This window comes from Sturnira hondurensis, unplaced genomic scaffold (genome assembly GCF_014824575.4).
Source record: "Sturnira hondurensis isolate 20B ecotype Veracruz unplaced genomic scaffold, ASM1482457v3 Scaffold0023357, whole genome shotgun sequence".
Taxonomy (NCBI): Eukaryota; Metazoa; Chordata; class Mammalia; order Chiroptera; family Phyllostomidae; genus Sturnira; species Sturnira hondurensis.
The window spans coordinates 3603112-3622559 of record NW_028095988.1 but is presented as its reverse complement, the minus strand read 5'-3'; the positions used below and the strand labels follow the sequence as shown (position 1 = coordinate 3622559).

The 19448-nt window shown below is 40.6% G+C and overlaps 1 protein-coding gene across 4 annotated transcripts in view; it reads right to left on the bottom strand.

The window, feature by feature from the left end:
* PCYT1A (phosphate cytidylyltransferase 1A, choline) overlaps positions 1-19448 on the bottom strand; it is a 58232-nt gene that overhangs the window by 24054 nt on the left and 14730 nt on the right. For 2 of the 4 annotated variants that reach the window (XM_037037686.1, XM_037037685.1), the window contains exon 2: positions 17789-17908. The exons of 1 other annotated variant lie outside the window; for it this stretch is intronic. In XM_037037686.1, the coding sequence (XP_036893581.1) occupies positions 17789-17905 (117 nt within the window). In that variant the 5' untranslated portion in view covers positions 17906-17908. The remainder of the gene's footprint in view (positions 1-17788; positions 17909-19448) is intronic. One more of the 4 variants, XM_037037687.1, reaches the window with a different exon arrangement.

Sequence of the window (19448 nt, the reverse complement as noted above, 5' to 3'; positions counted from 1 at the left end):
GGACTAAAATTCCCCCTCAAACTTCATAACATGAAGAAGAAAAAAAAGGCACTCCAAAAATGACAAGTGAAAATGGCAGCCTTCTACCAAATGGGTAAATCATGGTCTCATGGTGATTTCCGGGTAGAGACTGAGCAAGGTGTCTGGGAACAGTCCCAACTCACCGGGTGCAGAATGACGGCTCCTCTCTGCGTGGCAGGACTAGCCAGCACTGTTCTGTGTGTCTCAATTGCCAACGTTTGTAAGTGCATTTCAAATGGCTTCAACTAAGGGACTGCGAAGGCAAACAGCTCCTGTACACTTTACTGAGTACAATGATCACTGTGCAAATCTTTGCACTGTAAATACGATCTAATGCTCATAATAGCCCTGTGAAGCAAGTAGTACAATAGTTTGGTATCCTCAATTTAAAGATGAGGAAAGCAAGGTTCAGAGAAGATGCATGAATTGTACGTGATTACTTAGAGGCAAAGCTGAAATAAAAAGGCAGGTATGGGTTTTCCTTTATAAAGGAAAGCCTTCCTCAGGAGTTATTCTTAACTTTATTCCTATCTTATTCTATTTGATGTTATTGTGACTGCAACTGTTTTCTTAATTTTATTTTTAGATTGCTCCTTCCCAGTGTAATTTCAGTTCTTCTTGTATATTGATCTTATGTCCTATGACTTTGCTAAACCCAATGATTAATTATAGCAGTTTGATAGATTCCTTAGGATTTTCAAGATATGAGATGATGCTGTCTGTGAATAAAGACAGCTTTACTTATTCCTTTCCAATCTGGATGCCTTTAATTTCCTTTTATTATCCCTCCTTGCTCTAGTTGGAACTTCTCATGCACTGTTGAACACAAGTGGGAAGGACCAATATTCTTGCCTTCTTTCCAGTCTGAGGAAATCCTTCACCGTTAAGTGCTACCTGCAAGGTTTTTGCAGATGCCGTTTATCTGGTTGAAAAATCTCCCTTCTTTTTACAGTTTGAGAGTCCTTATAATAAACAGGTGTTGGATTTGGGGTTTGTCTTTTATTAATTATGGTATATTAAATTAATTATTTTAGTATCTTAAACCAATCTTGAATACCTAAGTGAAAATCCTCTTGATCATATTATAATGAATCATTGTATATGTCCCTAAATTCAATTTGTTAATATAATGAGACCTTTGTGTCTAAATTTGTGAGGGATTTTGAACTATAATTTTCTTTGCTGTTTTTCCTGGCTTTGACAGTTGGCCTCATAAAATAGGTTCTCTTCTCCACCATTTCCTGAAAGTATTTGTGTAGGATCGATATTTTTCCTTCCTTAAATATTGAAGAGCATTCATCAATGAAGCCATTTGGACCTAGACTTGTCTTTGCAGGAAGACTTTAAAAAACTAATTCAGGGACTTCCGCCAAGATGGAGGCATAGGTGGAAACACTGTGCCTTCTCCCACAACCAAGTTTGAATACAACAAAGGTTTGGAGAACTAGGACACACCCAAAGACCAGGAAACGGAATTATACGGAAGTCCGACAACTACGAACCGTTCAACGGGGACGGTAAGAGAGGCGGAGCCAGCAGCGGAGCTGGGTCGGGCAGGTCAGATCCCCCGAATAGATCAAGGACCCAAATGTACAATTTTCTGAATTTACTAGCGATTTTCCTACAGAGCAGAGGAATTTATCCTCTAGAACTTAGCATGCAAAGAGTCACTAAAAGTATACGCTATTCACAAAATAACCCATATTTTATGATTTCATCTATATGATGGTCAAAAAACAGACAAAGCTAATAAAAAATAGAAGCCAGAGGACAAAGAGAAAATTTGGGAAAAGAGGATATTGACTAGCAGAGGGCTTGAGAAAGTCTTCCGGGAATAGTGGTGATCACATATGTAAACACTTACTGAGCTATACTATTCAGGTTTGTGCACTTTTCCATCTGTAAGTTATACCTCAAGAAACACAACATTCAGCCACAAAAAGGAGTGTGGTACTGATGCATGCTACAACATGGAACACATTATGCTAACTAAAAGAAGCCAGCCACAAAAGATCACTTATATGATTCCATTTATATCTACTGTCCAGAATAGGTAAATTTTTAGACAGAAAGTAGATTAGTATTTACACTGGGCAGGGGGCGTTGGGGAGAAATGAGGAGTGACTACTAACGGGTACAGGGTTTCTCTCTGGGGTGATAAAATGTTTTCAAATGGGTGATATGATGGTTGCATAACTCTGTGACTATTCTAAAAACCACTTGATTGTATACTTTAAATGAGTGTTGTATTATAACAGTATATGAATTATATATCAATAAAGTTTTTTACATATGTAAAATACGTTTTCATACACGTAAAATATAAAAATATACAAGGGCAGACCCCCCAAAACCAGAATTTATTTATTAAAATTGTATTTATTCCTACATGTTTAAACTTCAGTCACCTTCAAAGTACTCTCTCTCTATTTGGTGCAATGCACCCATCAAGGCATCTTTTCCACCACTCAGAACAGTTTTTGAACTCGTTGATTCTGATGCCTTTTAGTGCTTCTGCCATTTTTTGTTCCACCTCTTCCACATCTGCAAAATATTTCCCTTTGAGAACTCTTTTCACGCGGGGAAACAACAAAAAAGTCACTCGGGATGAGATCAAGAGAATAGGGAGGGTGGGACATGGCGGTCATGCCATTTGTGGTCAAAAACTGCTGACACTCAGCACGGTGTGGGCAGATGTGCTCCTAAATCACCCGTCATGAAGTGGGCAAAGGCACTGAAAGAGTCTTCAAAAAAATTCACTGAAGTTGAACACAGCCTCTTACAACAATGACAGCTGGGTATACTGATCTCAGAACACACATCTAGTGGGGGGAGCCTGTCTTACAATGGGCCCTCCCTCCAGAAGATAATTCTGGGTTTTGGGCATCCCCCATCATTTATGAAACAAATAGGAAATATATGATTATTAACAATAACATATTGGCATCAGATATGGCATCAGAAATTAGACCTCAGTTCAGCAACCTCAGCACTTGAGTTCTTTTTTTTTTAATTTAGAAAGATGGGAAGGGAGGGAGAGAGGGAGAGAAACATCAATGTGAGGGAGAAACACTGATTGGCCCCATCGGGGTCTGAACCCACAACCCAGGCATGTGCCCCGACCAGCAGTTTAACTGGCGACCTTCTGCTTTGTGGGACAACACCCAGTCAACTGAGCCACCGTGAGTCAGGGCCGGCACTTGAGTTCTTGCTGAGAAAGAATTCAGAGCCAAGACTCCAACTATAAGAAAAAGCTGGGGGCAGGGCAGGGAATATAAAACAGAAAACTGTACTTGAATAAAATTAAATTAAAAAAAACAAAAAGCTTATTTAGCAAGTCACAGAGGTAGAATAAGTGAGCTATAGAAGAAATGGGCTCAGGACACAAGTTACAGAGGCAGAAGAAGGGCCCTTGGTGCTTAGGAGGGAGAAAAAGAGGGAAGCAAGGAAAAGGGGGGAAGTGGGTGGGGAAAGGGGTGGGCAAGCTCCATACAGCAGCTGGGTCCTCCATCTTAAGGGCTTTTAGGAGAGGTCCCAGAAGAGGATCTCAATAGAATATTCATCAGCTTTCCACTGTGTCCTTTCAGGTCATGGTCTCTACTGACTGGTCAGCACCAGGGCAGGGAGTCATTAGTCAATGTAGCTGGTCCTGATGTCAGCCATTGTGTGGCTTGTCTGATTTTGCTGTTTTTATGGACCTAGAACTGAAATACAGCTGAAGCCTAGATGTATTTGATAAAGATCAGAACTTCACCGTCTTGGGGGCTTAATGCTTGATCTGCAGAAAATAAGCTTGTGGTACCATTACCAGGAATAGAGAAATTTTAAAAGAAGGAGTTGAGATCAAAGAAAGTGAGAACTGAGGCAAGTCTTTGAATTTGGAGATTCACATGACTACTAGAGACCTTTAGAATATATTACTGAAAGTTAGAACACCAATGCCTTTAGGAAAATTGGAAGACAGTGAAATAAATTAGTAATAATCTCTCAGTAGAGATGTGTGACCATAAAAATGAGAAAACATGAAGGTATCTAGAGGGGACAGAAGGATTTTTAATTAAGGAGATATGCACATATCTAAGACAGAAGAAAAGGAGCCAATGAGATTGAAAATACTGGAGAAGGAAAAAACAGAGAATTCAGGGAGAAAGAGGCTAGAAGAACAGCAGGGAACGGCCTCACAGGAGGACAGGGGACGGTGTTAGCTCTAGAAATAAGCAGGATCACATTTTGCTAAAAGCAGAAGAAAGGGAAGGTGACAAAAGAACAATGTTCAATGTAAAAGAAGAGAGATGTACAAACTTGCATCTGATGCCCTCAATTTTCTCAGTATAGTGGAAAAGTGAAGTTACCTATGAAGAACAGGTAGGTTGGAATGAGAATGAAAACTTGAGGAAAGAAGGAAATATTTGGAATAGTTGTGGGAAATGTATTAGAGCATTAGCAGATAATTAATGAGACTATCAGGTACTATATTCAAATTCAGATCAAGCTAGAAACTATAGTAGCCAAGTTAGTGGGTTCAGGAAGAAAAGTAGGCCCTGGTGAATGGAAGGGAGAAGAGAGGGAATGAAAAGTTATGGAGACAAAGAGATCTGGACATTTTTCCAAAGAGATACGCTAATGGCCAAAAAGCACGTGAAAAAATGCTCAACAATATTAGTCATTATGGAAATGCAAATCAAAACCACAAAGAGCTATCACTTCTTACCCTTTAGGACAGTCATAAGCAAAAAAGTCAGGCAATAACAATAATGGCCAGAAGAAATTGGAACCTTCATACACTGCTGCTGTGATGTAAACTGGTGCACAGCTTTGGAAAACACTCTTCAAAACGTTGAACATAGAATGCCACATGACCTAGAAATTACACTCTTAGGTATATAATCAAAAAGAACTTGTACATAAATACTGCTTATAACAGCATTATTCAAAATTGCCAAGAATGAAAACAATCCAAATATCCATCATCTGATGAATGGATAAACAAAATGATACATCAGTATAGAATATTACTCACCTATAAAAAGGAATGAAGTACTGATATATGCTACCACCTAGATAAAATAAAAGAAGCCAGACTAAAAAGGCCACATATTATATGATTCTAGTTTTATGAAATGTCCAGAATTAGGGACAGAAAGCAGATTAATGATTACCAGGAGGCAGAAGGCGAGGGGAATGGGGAGTGACTACTAATAGGCAGAGGGTTCTTTTTGTGGGGATGAAAATGTCCTGGAATTATTGGTGAAAGTTGCACAATATTGTGAATATACTAAAAACAATTGTACCGTACACTTCCAAATGGTTAAAATGATAAATTTTGTCTCAATTTAAAGATACATTAAGTACCCTATCTTTCACAACTCTATTTCTTCAGCCTCCCTTGTAGTATACCGTGTATGTTCAAGACAGAAGGCAAATGCAGCTGTTTCTCCTGGCTAGAGTTTTTGCTGAATGAATTCCTCCTAAGTATAGAGAACGAAACATAGGGTTCTTCAGCTATAGCAGATCAGCAAAACCTTTATCTCTCCAGGGTTGCCTCCAGTTAGAAAGTGCAGTATTTTTAAACTGCCAGCCAAGATGGAGGCATAGATAGATATACTTCGCTTCCTCGCAGAACCAAAAGAAAGACAACAACAAATTCAAAAACAAAAATAACCAGAACTGCCAGAAAATCAAATGTATGGAAGTCCAACCAAGGAGTTAAAGAAGAAACATTCATCCAGACTGGTAGGAGGGGCAGAGGGGGGCAGGTGGGATACTGGGCAGTCCCACATTCACGTGGGGATAAACGGAGGAACAACTGGAGAGCAAGACAGACCACACAACCCAGGGTTCCAGTGCAGGGAAATAAAGCCTCAAAACCTCTGATCGTAAGAAACTCCCAGCCTCACAGGAGAGTTCATCGGAGAGACCCACAGGGTCGTAGAATGTACACAAACCCACCCACCCAGGAATCAGCACCAGAAAGGCCCAATTTGCTTGTGGAAAAGTGGGGTAAGTGACTGAAAGCAGCTGACAGCCAAGCAAGCTGTATTATTCCCTCCCTGACCGCTACCCAACACATAGAACCACACAGAACAACATAAATTGCCCCACCCTGGTGCATACCTAAGGCTCAGCCCCTACATTGTAACAGAAATGGTGAGAGAAAAAAATATGGCCCAAATGAAAGAACAAAGTTCCAAAAATACAACTAATTGATGAAGAGACAGGGAACCTATCTGATGCAGAGTTCAAAACACTGGTAATCAGGATGCTCACAGAAATGGTTGAGTATGGTTGCAAAATAGAGGAAGAAGTGAAGGCTATGAAAATGAAATAAAGGAAAATGTACAGGGAACCAACAGTGAAGGTAAGGAAACTGGGATTCAGAACAACAGTTTGGACCAGAAGGAAGAAATAACATTCAACCAGAACAGAATGAAGGAACAATAATTCAAAAAAATGAGGAGAGGCTTAGGAACCTCCAGGACAACTTTAAATGTTCCAACATTCAAATCATAGGGATGCCAGAAGGAGAAGAGGAAGAGCAAGACATGGGAGACTTGTTTGAAAACATAATGAAGGAGAACTTCCCCCATCTGGCAAAGGAAACAGGTTTCCAGGAAGTCCAGGAAGCTCAGAGAATCCCAAATAAGTTGAACCCAAGGAAGCATACACCAAGGCACATCATAATTATATTATCCAAGATTAAAGACAAAGAGAGAATCTTAAAAGCAGCAAGAGAAAAGGGGAGAGTTACCTACAAAGAGTTCCCATAAGACTATCAGCTGAGGACTTCTGCCAAGATGGAGGCATAGGTGGAAACAGTGTGCCTTCTCCCACAACCAAGTTCGAATACAACAAAGGTTTAGTAAACAAAGACGCAGCCAAAGTACAGAAAATTGAACTATACGGAAGTCTGACAACAATGAACTGTTCCACCTGACCGGTAAGAGGGGCGGAGCCAGCAGCAGAGCAGGGTCGGGCAGGAAAGATTCCCCGACCCAGGTTCAAAGGCAGCCAGGGTAGCGTCATGGACCCAGTGAGGGTGCAGGGCAGGCTGACCTCAGTCACAAACCAGCAGAGGAGTGAGCAGTGGGACAGACCATGCAGGCCCCAGTGGCGAACCCAGAGAGTGTGCAAGGCGGCGGACTGACCACTGTCCCACATTCGCATGCAGTGGGACGGACTGCGTGGCCCAGCAGCGGGAGGCGACAGAGGGAACCGCCATTGCTTTCCTTTGACCCCACCCCAACATACAGCATCACAACCCAGCAACTGAGTTGCCCCGCCCTGGTGAACACCTAGGGCTCCGCTCCTCATATGTAACAAGCACGAACAGTCCAAAATACGGTTCAAGAAGAACTCAAAGCCCCAGAGCCAATAATTCTAAGCGAAAGAGAAACAGTGAACCTCCCAGATGCATAGTTCAAAATACTGCTGATCAGGATGCTCACAGAACTGGTTGATTATAGTCACAAATTAGAGGAACATATGAAGGCTAAACTAATTGAAATNGGGGGAATAGAACAACTGTAATGGTATAATCAATAAAATATATTTTTTAAAAAAGAGTATCAGCTGATTTCTCAAAAGAAACCTTACAGATAAGAAGGGGCTAGAAAGAAGTATTCAAAGTCATGAAGGACAAGGGCCTTCATCCAAGATTACTGTGTCCAGCAAAGCTATCATTTATAATGGAAGGGCATATAAAGTACTTCCCAGATAAGGTCAAGCTCAGGGGGTTCATCATCACCAAGTCCTTATTATAGGACATGTTAAAGGGACTTATCTAAGAAAAGGAAGATGAAAAATATAAACAGTGAAAGGACAGCAAACTCACAGTTATTAACAACCACACCTAAAACAAAAGCAAACCAAGAGGACAGCTAGATCAGGAGTGGAATCATAGAAATGAAGATCACATGGAGGGTTAGTAACAAGGGAGTGGGAGGAGGAGAAGGGGGAGAAGGTACAGAAAATAGCATAGACAGTAGGTAGAAAATAGGGGGGAGGGCAAGAATAGTGTGGGAAATATAGAATCTAAAGAACTTGAGACATGTGGTCATAAACTAAAGGGGGGAAATGGTGGGGGGTGTGCAGGGTGGAGGGGAATGAAGGGGGGAAATAGAACAACTGTAATGGTATAATCAATAAAATATATTTTTTAAAAAAGAGTATCAGCTGATTTCTCAAAAGAAACCTTACAGATAAGAAGGGGCTAGAAAGAAGTATTCAAAGTCATGAAGGACAAGGGCCTTCATCCAAGATTACTGTGTCCAGCAAAGCTATCATTTATAATGGAAGGGCATATAAAGTACTTCCCAGATAAGGTCAAGCTCAGGGGGTTCATCATCACCAAGTCCTTATTATATTAAATGTTAAAGGGACATATCTACGAGAAAGAAGGCGACCAAAAATATGAACAGTAAAATGACAACAAATGTACAACTATCAACAACTGAACCTAAACAAAAAAACAAAAACAAACTAAGCAAACAACTAGAACAGGAATAGAATCCCAGAAATGGAGATCACATGGAGGGTTATCAGTGTGGATGGGGAGGGGGGAGAATGGAGGAAAATGTACAGAGAAATAAGAAGCATAAATGGTAGGTACAGAGTGAGGTTAAGAATAGTATGGGAAATGGAGAAGCCAAAGAACTTAAATGTATGACCCATGGACATGAACTAAAATGGAAGAATGCCGGTGGGAGGGGGTGCAAGACAGAGGGGAATAAAGGGGAGAAAAAAATGGGACAGCTGTAATAGCATAATCAATAAAACATTTAAAAAAGAAAGTGTAATATTTTAATAAACACCCGTTACTCACATCTGAGTTAGAGAACAGTGTCTGTAAATGTTGAGGCTTATAAAAGCAGGACTAAGTACTTCTACCTGTGTTATAAAATATACCTCCTTCATTCTAACCTCAAAAGAATCCTACAGAATAATACTGCTTTCAAGTCTTTTGACTACCTGATAGTGAAGTTTATGGGAAAGGAGTGGGTTTAAAACTTGGATCTAAATCCCAGCTCTATCACGTAATAGTTGTGAAATCACAGTGAGCTTTTAAAGCTTTCATTTCTTCTATAAAACAGAAGATAATACTTCTGCCCCACAAGGTTATTATGAGGATTAAATAAAATAGCATATGCAAAGTAACTAGCCTAAGATTTCACATTCAGTAGGCACTCAACAAATTTAGTTCACCATTAACAATGTTAGCTCACTTTCTCTTCCATTTTATGAACATAGATTTCATTATGCCAACAAAATTAATTAAGTTGCATTAATCTAAGAATTTTTTAGCTTCTAAATGCTATATAAATTATCTAAACCTATGCAAACTATAACCAATACTGATCATCATTATCCCCTAAATTATAAATGATCTACTGAATGCAATATTACTTCAATAAAAACTTTTTCCTGATTTTGTTCACATATGTAACTCATTATTCCTCAAAATTTCAATGAAAAAAGAAATTCTGGTGTTCTTACTAGTAGGAAAATGGAGATAACTCAAATAATTAAGACTAGAACTTAATATGAGCTTTCCAGTACCCTTTCTACTTCTAAGGCTTCTTTTTTTACCTCTAAATTTAATTTTTTTATTTTTTAATAATAGTGACATACAGTATTATATTAGCTTCAGGTGTATAATCCAGTGACTAGACATTCGTATAACTTATGAAGTGTTCACCTTGATAAAACTCATCATACCCATCTGACGCCACACAGTTTTTACAATATCATTGACTATAGTCCCTATGCTGTACTTTACATGCCCATGACTATTCTGTAACTACTAACTTGTGCTTCTTAATCCCTTCACCTTTTTTTTAAAAATCTTCATCCAAGGACACTTTTTCATTGCTTTTAGAGACACAGAGAGAGAGAAGGCAAGAGAGAGAGAAACATCAATGTAAGAGAGGAAGAAACGTCGATTGGTTGCCTCCTATACACACCTGGACCAAAGATCACACAAACAACCTAGGTATACGCCCTGACCGGGAACTGAATTCACAGACTCTCAGTTCTGGGATAATGCTCCAACCAAGTGAGCCACATGGCCAGAGCACTTAACCAGTTTTACCTATCCTCCCCCGCCACCCCCACTTCCCATCTGTCAGCCATCAAAGTATTCTCTGTCTGAGTCTGTGTCTAGTGTTTGTCTATTTTGTTTTTTAGATTCCACATATAAGTGAAATCAGATGGCATTTGGTTTTCTCTGTCTTATCTCACTTAGCACAATACCCTCTCTGTCATCCATGTTGTTTCAAGGGGCAAAATTTCATTCTCTTCTATAGCTGAGTCATATTCCATTGTGTGCTCATACGTACACCACTTCCTCGTCAATTCATCTATTGATGGACACTTAGGTTGCTTCCATATCTTGGCCATTGTAAATAACGCCACAATGAACAGATCTTTTCAATGTCTTTTCAATTTAGTGGTTTTGGTGTCTTTGAATAAATACCCAGAAGTGAAATTGCTGGGTCCTTTTATGTTTCTCATTATAGCCTCTGTTTTAAAGTCTATTTTGTCTGGTATGAGTATTGCTGCCCAGCCTTTTTCTTCTTTCCATTTTCATGAAATATCATTTTCCATCCCTTTACTTTCAGGCTGTGTCTCTTTTAATCTGAAGTGAGTCTCTTATAGACAGCATATGTAAGGGTCTTGTTTCCTTATCTATTCACCAACCTTATCTCTTTTAATTGGTGAATTTAATCTGTTTGCATTTAAGGTAATTGTTAGATCCAACATGCAGTGGAGGAGGTGGAAGTTACACTCATCTCCTCCTAAGTCCAAACTGTAATTACAAATGAATTATAGAACAATGAACCTGAATTACCAACTGAAGACTAGCTGAATGGAAGTCTTATAACCAATGATTTACAAAAGAAGCCAAATCAAGACTGATAGGAAAGGCAGAGACCTAAAAGATCTGGCACTGCAACCACATGTCTCAGCTGCAAAGGTTGAGATCCCTAACAAGCATGGCATCTCAACCCTACACATGGATCCCGCCAGCCCAAAGCACCAGAGCCAAGAGTAGGAGCCCACATAATATCTGGCTATAAAAATCAGCAAGGATTCTGTATGCCAGGGAGAAAGAGGAGTCTTCCAGAAACCCAGGTTTCCTGTTAAAGGGCCAGTGCCAAAATCTCATTCCTGGCCACTCACCTTGGGCTCCTGCAGAGAGGGTGGATTGGAGCAGACTGGAGTCACGTAAGAACAGACTCATGTTCATGGCTCCGGGGAGAGCTTGAAGGGATAGCCGCCTGGGTGCCTGTACTGAGTTCCTCTCTCATTCCACCCATAGACACCATCTTTCCTGGGTCAAGCACTCCCTTCCACACTGAATCAGCCTGGAGGAAGGCACTGGCCCCACCAACCCAACTCCCTGTTGCCCTGCCCTGCTGAGCTTATAACCTGTAGGGAAGTCACCTGCAAGGGCCCATGGTGTAGAATTTTTCGGAGGGCTCTTGATAGCAAATTCAGGGAGTATCAGAGACCAAGTTGTGTGGCTCTAGGGGAGAGGCCATTTCCCTCCACCTCTAGCCAGACCAGTGCTGCTTCCCTCAGGAAAGATCCACTAGCCCCACCATCCCGACAGCTGGTGGCCCTGCCTGCTGAGCTCTCACCCTGCTGAGGAGTCAGATGGCTGTGGCCAGTTTGGGCCTTTGGTGCCGACTCTCTTTTGGAGGGAGAGACAGTTCTGTGGCACTACAGTGGGGGGCATGTTTCCCTCCCATGCCCAACCCCCAATACCATTCCTGTGCAGAGCCCTCCCTTCACACAGCCAAATATTGGCCTATTTGGGTCTGATGAACACTGCTGGCCTTACCCTGATGACTCCCTGAGACCCCACCCCACCTCAAAGGTCTGCAGGCACTCATGCTGAGTTTGAATCAGTATTAATCTGCCTCTACCTGGTGACTCACTGGGAACCTACCTCACACACCTCGTTAACCACCAAAAACTATTTCAGCAACTTAGCCTAACAGCAAGCCAGCAGGTGGAGGCAGATCTCAGGGTACCTTGGGCCCTTTGCTGATGTGCCCCCAATCTCAGTGCTGCTGAAAGTGGGCCTTGGTGCACAGCTTGGGCCCTCCTCCACACACCCAGGCCCAGCAGAGGCAGCCACAAACTGTGGATCTCTTCGTATCTCCAAACGGGTATCCCAGGGCTGGTAACAGGCAGCGCCTGACATTGACCTGCACCAGAGTTCCTCCCAAGAGTCCCTAGATAGGGGTGTCAAACTCATTTTCACCAGGGGCCGCATCAGCCTCTAGGTTGCCTTCAAATGGCCAAATGTAATTTTAGGACTGTACAAATGTAACTACTCCTTAACTAGGGGCAAGGAGCTTGGCACTTCCTCTGGGTAGAAACAAGATGCTGGGCCAGATATAACAAGGTGGAGGGCCAGATTTGGCCCATGGGCTTGTAGAACCAACACACCTGGTGACAGGACTCAGGCCACATCAGAGCACAACCCAATTAGTTCCACAAGCAGCACACCCAAAGGAAGATATTAGCAGGCACCAGAACCTGCTGGGGGGAATTCCAACTCATGGGGTTAGTCCCTGCACAGCAGTTTGTATACTGCGGTCAGGATCAATCCTCATAGTCAGTGAGCCCAAGGGTCAACCCCACCCATGGACAGGCCAATAGCAGCTACAACAGGAGGGTTCACATAACTTACATAACGAACATTCCTGGAGCACCTAGCTCAGGTCATCAGGAAGACTGTGCCACTGAGCCCCACAGGACACTTACCACAGAAGGCCACCCCACCAAAACTGGGAGGCCTAACAGAGCTACATACCTAATACATAGAAACAATTACAGAGAAGCAGCTAAAATGGGGAGACAAAGAAACATGACCCAAATGAAAGAACAAGAGAAACCCTGGAAAAAGGAACGAAGTAAAATAGAGGCAAGCAATCTATTAGATACTGAGTTCAAAACAATGGTTATAAGGATACCAAGGAACTCAGGGAAAGAATGGAGGAGCTCAATGAGAACTTAAAGAGATAGTAAACATAGAAAGGACACAGAAACCATAAAAAAAGAACCAGTCAGAAATAAAGACTACAATAACTAAAATGAAGACTACACTAGAAGGAATCAACAGCAGGTTAGATGAACCAGAAAACTGAACCAACAATCTGGAAGAAAACATAGCAGAAAACACCTAATCAGAGTAGCAAAAAGAAAAAAGAATCCCCCCCCCAAAAAAAACAAAAAACATGAGGATAGATTAAGGGACCTTTGGGACAATATCAAGTGTAACAGCATTTATATCATAGGGATACCAGATAGAGAAGAAAGAGAGAGCAAGGGGCTAAGAGCCTATTTGAAGAAATAATGACTGAAAATTTCCTTAACCTGGTGAAAGAAAAAGACATACAAGTCCAGGAAGCAGAGAGAGTCCCAAACAAGATGAACCCAAACAGGCCTTCACCAAGACACATCATAATTAAAATGGCAAAGGTTAAAGACAAATAATCCACCCTGGCTGGTATAGGTCAGTGGATTGAGCACGGGCCTATGAAGCAAAGGGTTGCCAGTTCGATTCCCAGTTGGGGCACATGCTTGGGTTGCAGGCCAGGTCCCCACATGAGAGGACACATGAGAGGCAACCATACATTGATGTTTCTCTCCCACTCTTTCTCCTTCCCTTCCCCTCTCTCTAAAAATAAATAAATAAAATATATATTTTTTAAAAGACAAATAATCCTAAAAGCAGCAAGAGAAAGCTCCCTAGAAAGGAGCACCCATAAGACAGTCAGCTGATTTCTCAAAAGAAACTTTGCAGGCCAGAGGGATTGGCACAAAATATTCAAAGTGATAAAAAGCAAGAACCTACAACCAAGATTGCTCAGAAGAGCTGTCATTTAGAATTGAAGGACAGAAAAAGCACTTCCCAGAGAAGAAAAAGCTGAAAGAATTCATCACCACCAAACCAGTATTATAAGAAATGTTAAAGAGTCTTCTTTAGGAAAAAGAAAAAAACACAAAAATATGAATAATAAAATGGCAGTAAATACATTATCTATCAACAGTTACTATATTTTTATTTCATAATTTTCTTTTTCAATTATAGTTTATATTCAGTATTATTATTTTGTATTAGTTTCAGGTATACGGCGTAGTGGTTAGTTAATAATATACTTTACAAAGTGTTCCCCACAATATTTCCAGTACCCACCTGGCAAAATATATAGTTATTACAATATTACTGACTATATTCCCTATGCTGTTTTCTTTATGCCCACACTGCTTAGGTTCTTCTTGAACCTAATCCAAATGTTGAACTCAATCCAAATGTTACCTAATGACTGAATAAATAAAAAATGGTATGTAATATTTGATGGCATGCTATTAGCCAATAAATAGAAATCAAGTATTGATACATGCTACAACATGTATCAGTAATGAACATTACATAATGACATTCCTGGAGCACCTGGAGCACATGCTACACAACATGTAGCATGTATCAGTATTAATGAATCTTGAAAACATGCCCTGTGAAAGAAGCTAGCCACAAAAGACCACACTGAACCTTAGTGTTGGGGAGGCACTGCCCCAGAGGGCGGCCAGCAAGTAGGAGGCAAAGTAGCGCATCTCAGAGGTGGTTGAGAGGCCTCGCATGAGCAACCTGCAAGGCAACAGGTATGGAAAGCTCTTGTCTATTTCTTGAATTCCTAATTACCCTTCAAAGTTCAAGTCGGAAATAATCTCCTCAATGAAGCTTATCAAAAACCACTGTCTGTACCCCTAAGTCAAAATTCCTCCAACCTTCTATTTGTCCTTTTTCACCCTGTATCTTAATTATGTCTCTACCTCCTATTTTTCTGTGAACTTCTTAAGGTCAAGGTCATCTTTTCATTTTTGTATCTCTAATTCTAGCAACTGGCCCGCAGAAGTTCTCAATATACATTGACTGAAATGAGATTATGAGATCTCCATAGCAGAACTTGATTATACCTTTAGAAATATCTGTATAAGTAAATTCTTTATAGTTATTTAAAAACTAGCCATAAAAGTTATTCCTTAATTTTTCCTCAATTCTTTCCCTCTCTTCTATCTGTTTCTTCCTGACCCATCGACTCAACTATCTAATACCTGGTGACCCTTCCCATTCCCTTCCCCACTTGCAAAGAAAGCACTTTTCTAAAGCTAATGAACTCTGAACCTTGGAACTCTACATTATGCTCACATCTCTCAGGGGGAAGAGCTTATCTCTACACTCCTAGTTATCTACTGCCACGTTGGCACATTATAAATGTGTGATAACATCTTGTCTGCTCAATCCAAATGTCAGCTAATGACTGGATAAACAAAAAATGGTATGTAATATTTGATGGCATGCTATTTATTAGCCAATAAATAGAAATTAAGTACTGATACATGCTACAACATTAATGAGTCTTGAAAACATGCCCTGTGAAACAAGCTAGCCACAAAAGACCACGTATTGTATGATGCCATTTGTATGTAATACCCAGAACAGAAAAGTCTATAGTGCCGAGGTTTCCAGAGGCTGGTGAGGTTGGAAGGGAATGAGGAATGATTGCTAGAGTATGGGGCCTCTTTTTGTAGTGATAAAAGTATTCTAAAATTAGTTGTGACGCCCTGGCTGGTGTGGTTCAGTGGACTGAGTGCTGGCCTGAGAACCAAAGTGTCCCTGGTTCGATTCCCAGTCAGGGCACATGCCTGGGTTCCAGGCCAGGTCCCCAGTAGGGGGTGCACAAGGGACAACCACACAGTAAAGTTTCTGTCCCTCTCTTTCTCTCTCCTTTCCCCTCTTTCTAAGAATAAATAAATAAAATCTTTAAAAAGTAATAAAATAAAATTAGTTGTGGGGATGGTCACACAACTCTGTGAATATAGTAAAAACCACTGAATTGTACAGTTTAAATTGGTGGACTATGTGATCTCAATAAAGCTGTCAATATCTTGCTTGCTTTTGCTACAGAATCGAAAGGGGTTCAGAGACAGAAAGTACAGGTATGTGATGGAGATGACAAACAAGTTTATTTAATGTATACTCCTCATTAGGATCAGTCTAGCCAGTTGGGCGAGTGAATCTTTAACCATTAGCCCATTCTAAATAGCCAGCGTGTGCCAGAGAAGAATGCGGAATAGGTAACAAAAGTCATTCAACTGATTTGTGACATGAATATATGATGTAAACTAATTTAACGAACTGGGATTCCTCAGATTCTAAAGACCAAAAACGTAAGTCTTCTCAGAGTCCATTCCACTAAGACGGGCCTTCTCTGCTCTATTCCTGGCTATGGCAGCCGGCTGAGAGTACCCACCTACTTGGTCATAATTTGTTCCTACTCCAAGGGAGGTTGTTGAATTGGTGTCTACCACCATCTCTGTAACCTAAACTGTCTAAGAAACATTCAGAAAATAACAATGCACTGTTTTGTTGACTGCCGAGTCATTTTCTGAGTTTACTTCTGCTGTACGCAGAATAATGGTATCTGTTTACACCTACATCTCCATGACATATAACTACACTTTCCATGGCAAAAGGAGCTTTGAAGGTATGATTACATTAAAGGACTTTGAGGCAGGGAGATTATCCAGGCCTGTCCAGTATAATCACAAGGGTCATGATAAGTGAATACGGGAGAAAGGACAGTCAGAATCAGGAGACGTGATGACAAACACGGCGGTCAAGGTGCCAGGACTGCTGGCTGGCACCATGAGCAGAGCGATGAAGCAAGAAAGGCCAGGAAACAGATTCGCCCCTGGAACTTCCATCCCCGCCAGGACTTTGGCTTTAGCTTCCTCAGATCCATTTCAGTCTTCTGACCCCCAGAACTGAAAGGTGTGTCTGTATTGTTTTACCCCACTGAATTTGTGGTAACTTGTTACAGCCGCAATAGGAAAGGAATACACTTGCCCCACGAATATCATCACTACCAGGCCTGGAACGTATGCTTCCTATCTGTGAAGTCCAGTTGCTTTTATTGCTCAAGATAAAGTATTGGTTTGGAACAACTGTTAACTGTGTCAGAGGAGAAATGCTTTTTCATTTGGGCTATGAAGCTTCAGAATGAACCAATGAAAAGTGCAGTTTGATCACTGATTAATGGCCGGTACAGGTTAAGAAAATACAGAAACATGCAGTTTTTGTCATTGGGATTTTGAAACACTGATTTTATAATATTGTATATCAATAATCACCTCAAATGTGTGTTCTTTAACATGTTTTGGGGGGAGGAAGATTTAGTAAGGATATAAACCTGAGGCAGGATGAGCAGTTTGGAATGGGGTATTTCACAGAAGGCTTGGCAATAGAAATACAAAGATAATGTTCCAGAGATAAAGGACCATAAGGTAAGCAGTAATAGAAAACAGTTCTCATCTAAGATATAAGCAGTAATAGAGTAGGTAAGTGATATGGAAGAAAAGATAGTAAGACACAGAAAACTAAACACCATGAGATGATACCAAGATCAGATCACTGCCTAGCGCCCCAATTTCTCTATTGGTTTGAATTTGATCTTTCACCTAACATACAACACAATCTCCAAATTTTCCTCACATTCTTTTTCCAATTTCAATGTAAAGCTGAGTTATAATCTAGTAAGAAAGCATAAGATTTACAACAACTGTGAAAATACTTACTAGCCACACTTACTGTTCATTCCCTCCATTATTTAAGAAGACATGTAATGCTGTATCAGTTTTCCTCCCTCCCCCTGGGTTATATGCACAACACAGAAATCTCTTCCTTACTTACAACTGCACAGCGTGGCATTTTAGAAGGAATCCCATCTTCCTCTGTTGCCCCATTGGGTCCAGGTACCTCTTTCCTCCTCTTCCTTGTGTTGACTTTGGCTGAACTCTGTGCATCCATCTTCTTTTAACCGGTCATACAAAGTGAAAAAGAATTTTTTCTCATTGAGGTAGAAAAAAGTCTGTCACCAGTATTTCAGAGATGTTAACACAGATATACTCAGCAAAAGATCAATTCCATAGCACACATTTCACAAAGAAGATCCAACTGCATCTGGAAAAAACAAACCTTCACAAAACACAGGATCCAGTAGAAACTCTGAAATGCCTCTCTGTGGAACAATGGCCACAATTAATCACCTGACTTGGAAATTATTCCTCCTGACCAATGAAGCCTGCATACTAACTACTAATTTCATATTCTGAATACATTCAAAAGATTGAAATAACTTGGCTGAGAGAGTTAGTTATACAGACTTCAACACTACCCTTTATATCATTCCTGGGATATCTGGAGGTATGATCAGTGAAAGGAAATGTAAAAGGTATGTCTTCTGTGCAGATGGGGAAAAGGGCCTTTTTTAAAGGAATGGTCATCACCATTCCTGGTTTAACAAAGCATGAATTTCTTAACTCTAAACGCTCTGTAGATTTCAGAGACCACTCCACTAAGGATCCATAGAAATTGTAGTGTAAATGTACTGCATCTTTTAAGTGCCCTTCCTCTTCTTTCTTCAATACACAGTTCCCCTTATTCTGAATTTCAGAGTCTTAAGCCCCTTATATTTGTTCAGAGTCCCCAACTATTAAAACCCCACCCAGGCTTCTCCTTCCCCCAGGAAAAATCTTATTTATCACTGTCTCATTTAGCAGAGATCTTTTAGCCACTAGCTATCACATAAAAAAGGTCTGAATGTTTGATATTTCATGTTTAGATGTTGACTTGTGCTACCTCTCCAATCCCCAGCAAGGATATCTCCATTTTTCTTGGGTAATAATTTATACAAGCAACTTAATTTCTTGGTATTGATGAAATTTTAGGCATTAGCCAGAAATCGGGGAGAGGAATTTTAGCGACCAGCTGCCATCTCTGCCCAAGATATGGGACAGTGAAAGACGGAAGAACGACCCTCAGGGCAGAGGCGGGGAAACAACAACCGCCAGACAGAATGAGGACATTCTTCTCTGCCTCACTGACTCTAATAAGCCCGGCTCACCTAAAGAAAAGCATTCAGCCTTACTTTCTTCCCTCCAGTTAAATTCCAAGTGGCAATGTGACAAGATCTATAAGAAACCTGACCCAATTCTTAGAGACTGAAGGTGACACCCTAATGCTCTAAGTATTAGGCTGACAAAAAAAATGTGAATCTAAAATGAAAGATGAACACCACCCAGAAACTCCCTTTCATCACAAATGCAAATTAAAATAGAAGAATACTACACTTTCACAAGTCTTCCCAGTGATGATGATCAGAGCTTTTCTCCGTCTTCTTCATTATTATTATTATTATTATTTCAAAATATCCAGGTCTGTATTACTATTCCTATCTCACTGTCAGAGAGGCCTGAGAAGAATACTTAATCAGTCCATTTAGAGAGCATTTCTCACTTGCATATGACAAGACTTCTCTAAGTATCCACTACATTCTTCTCTGGATAAGCAG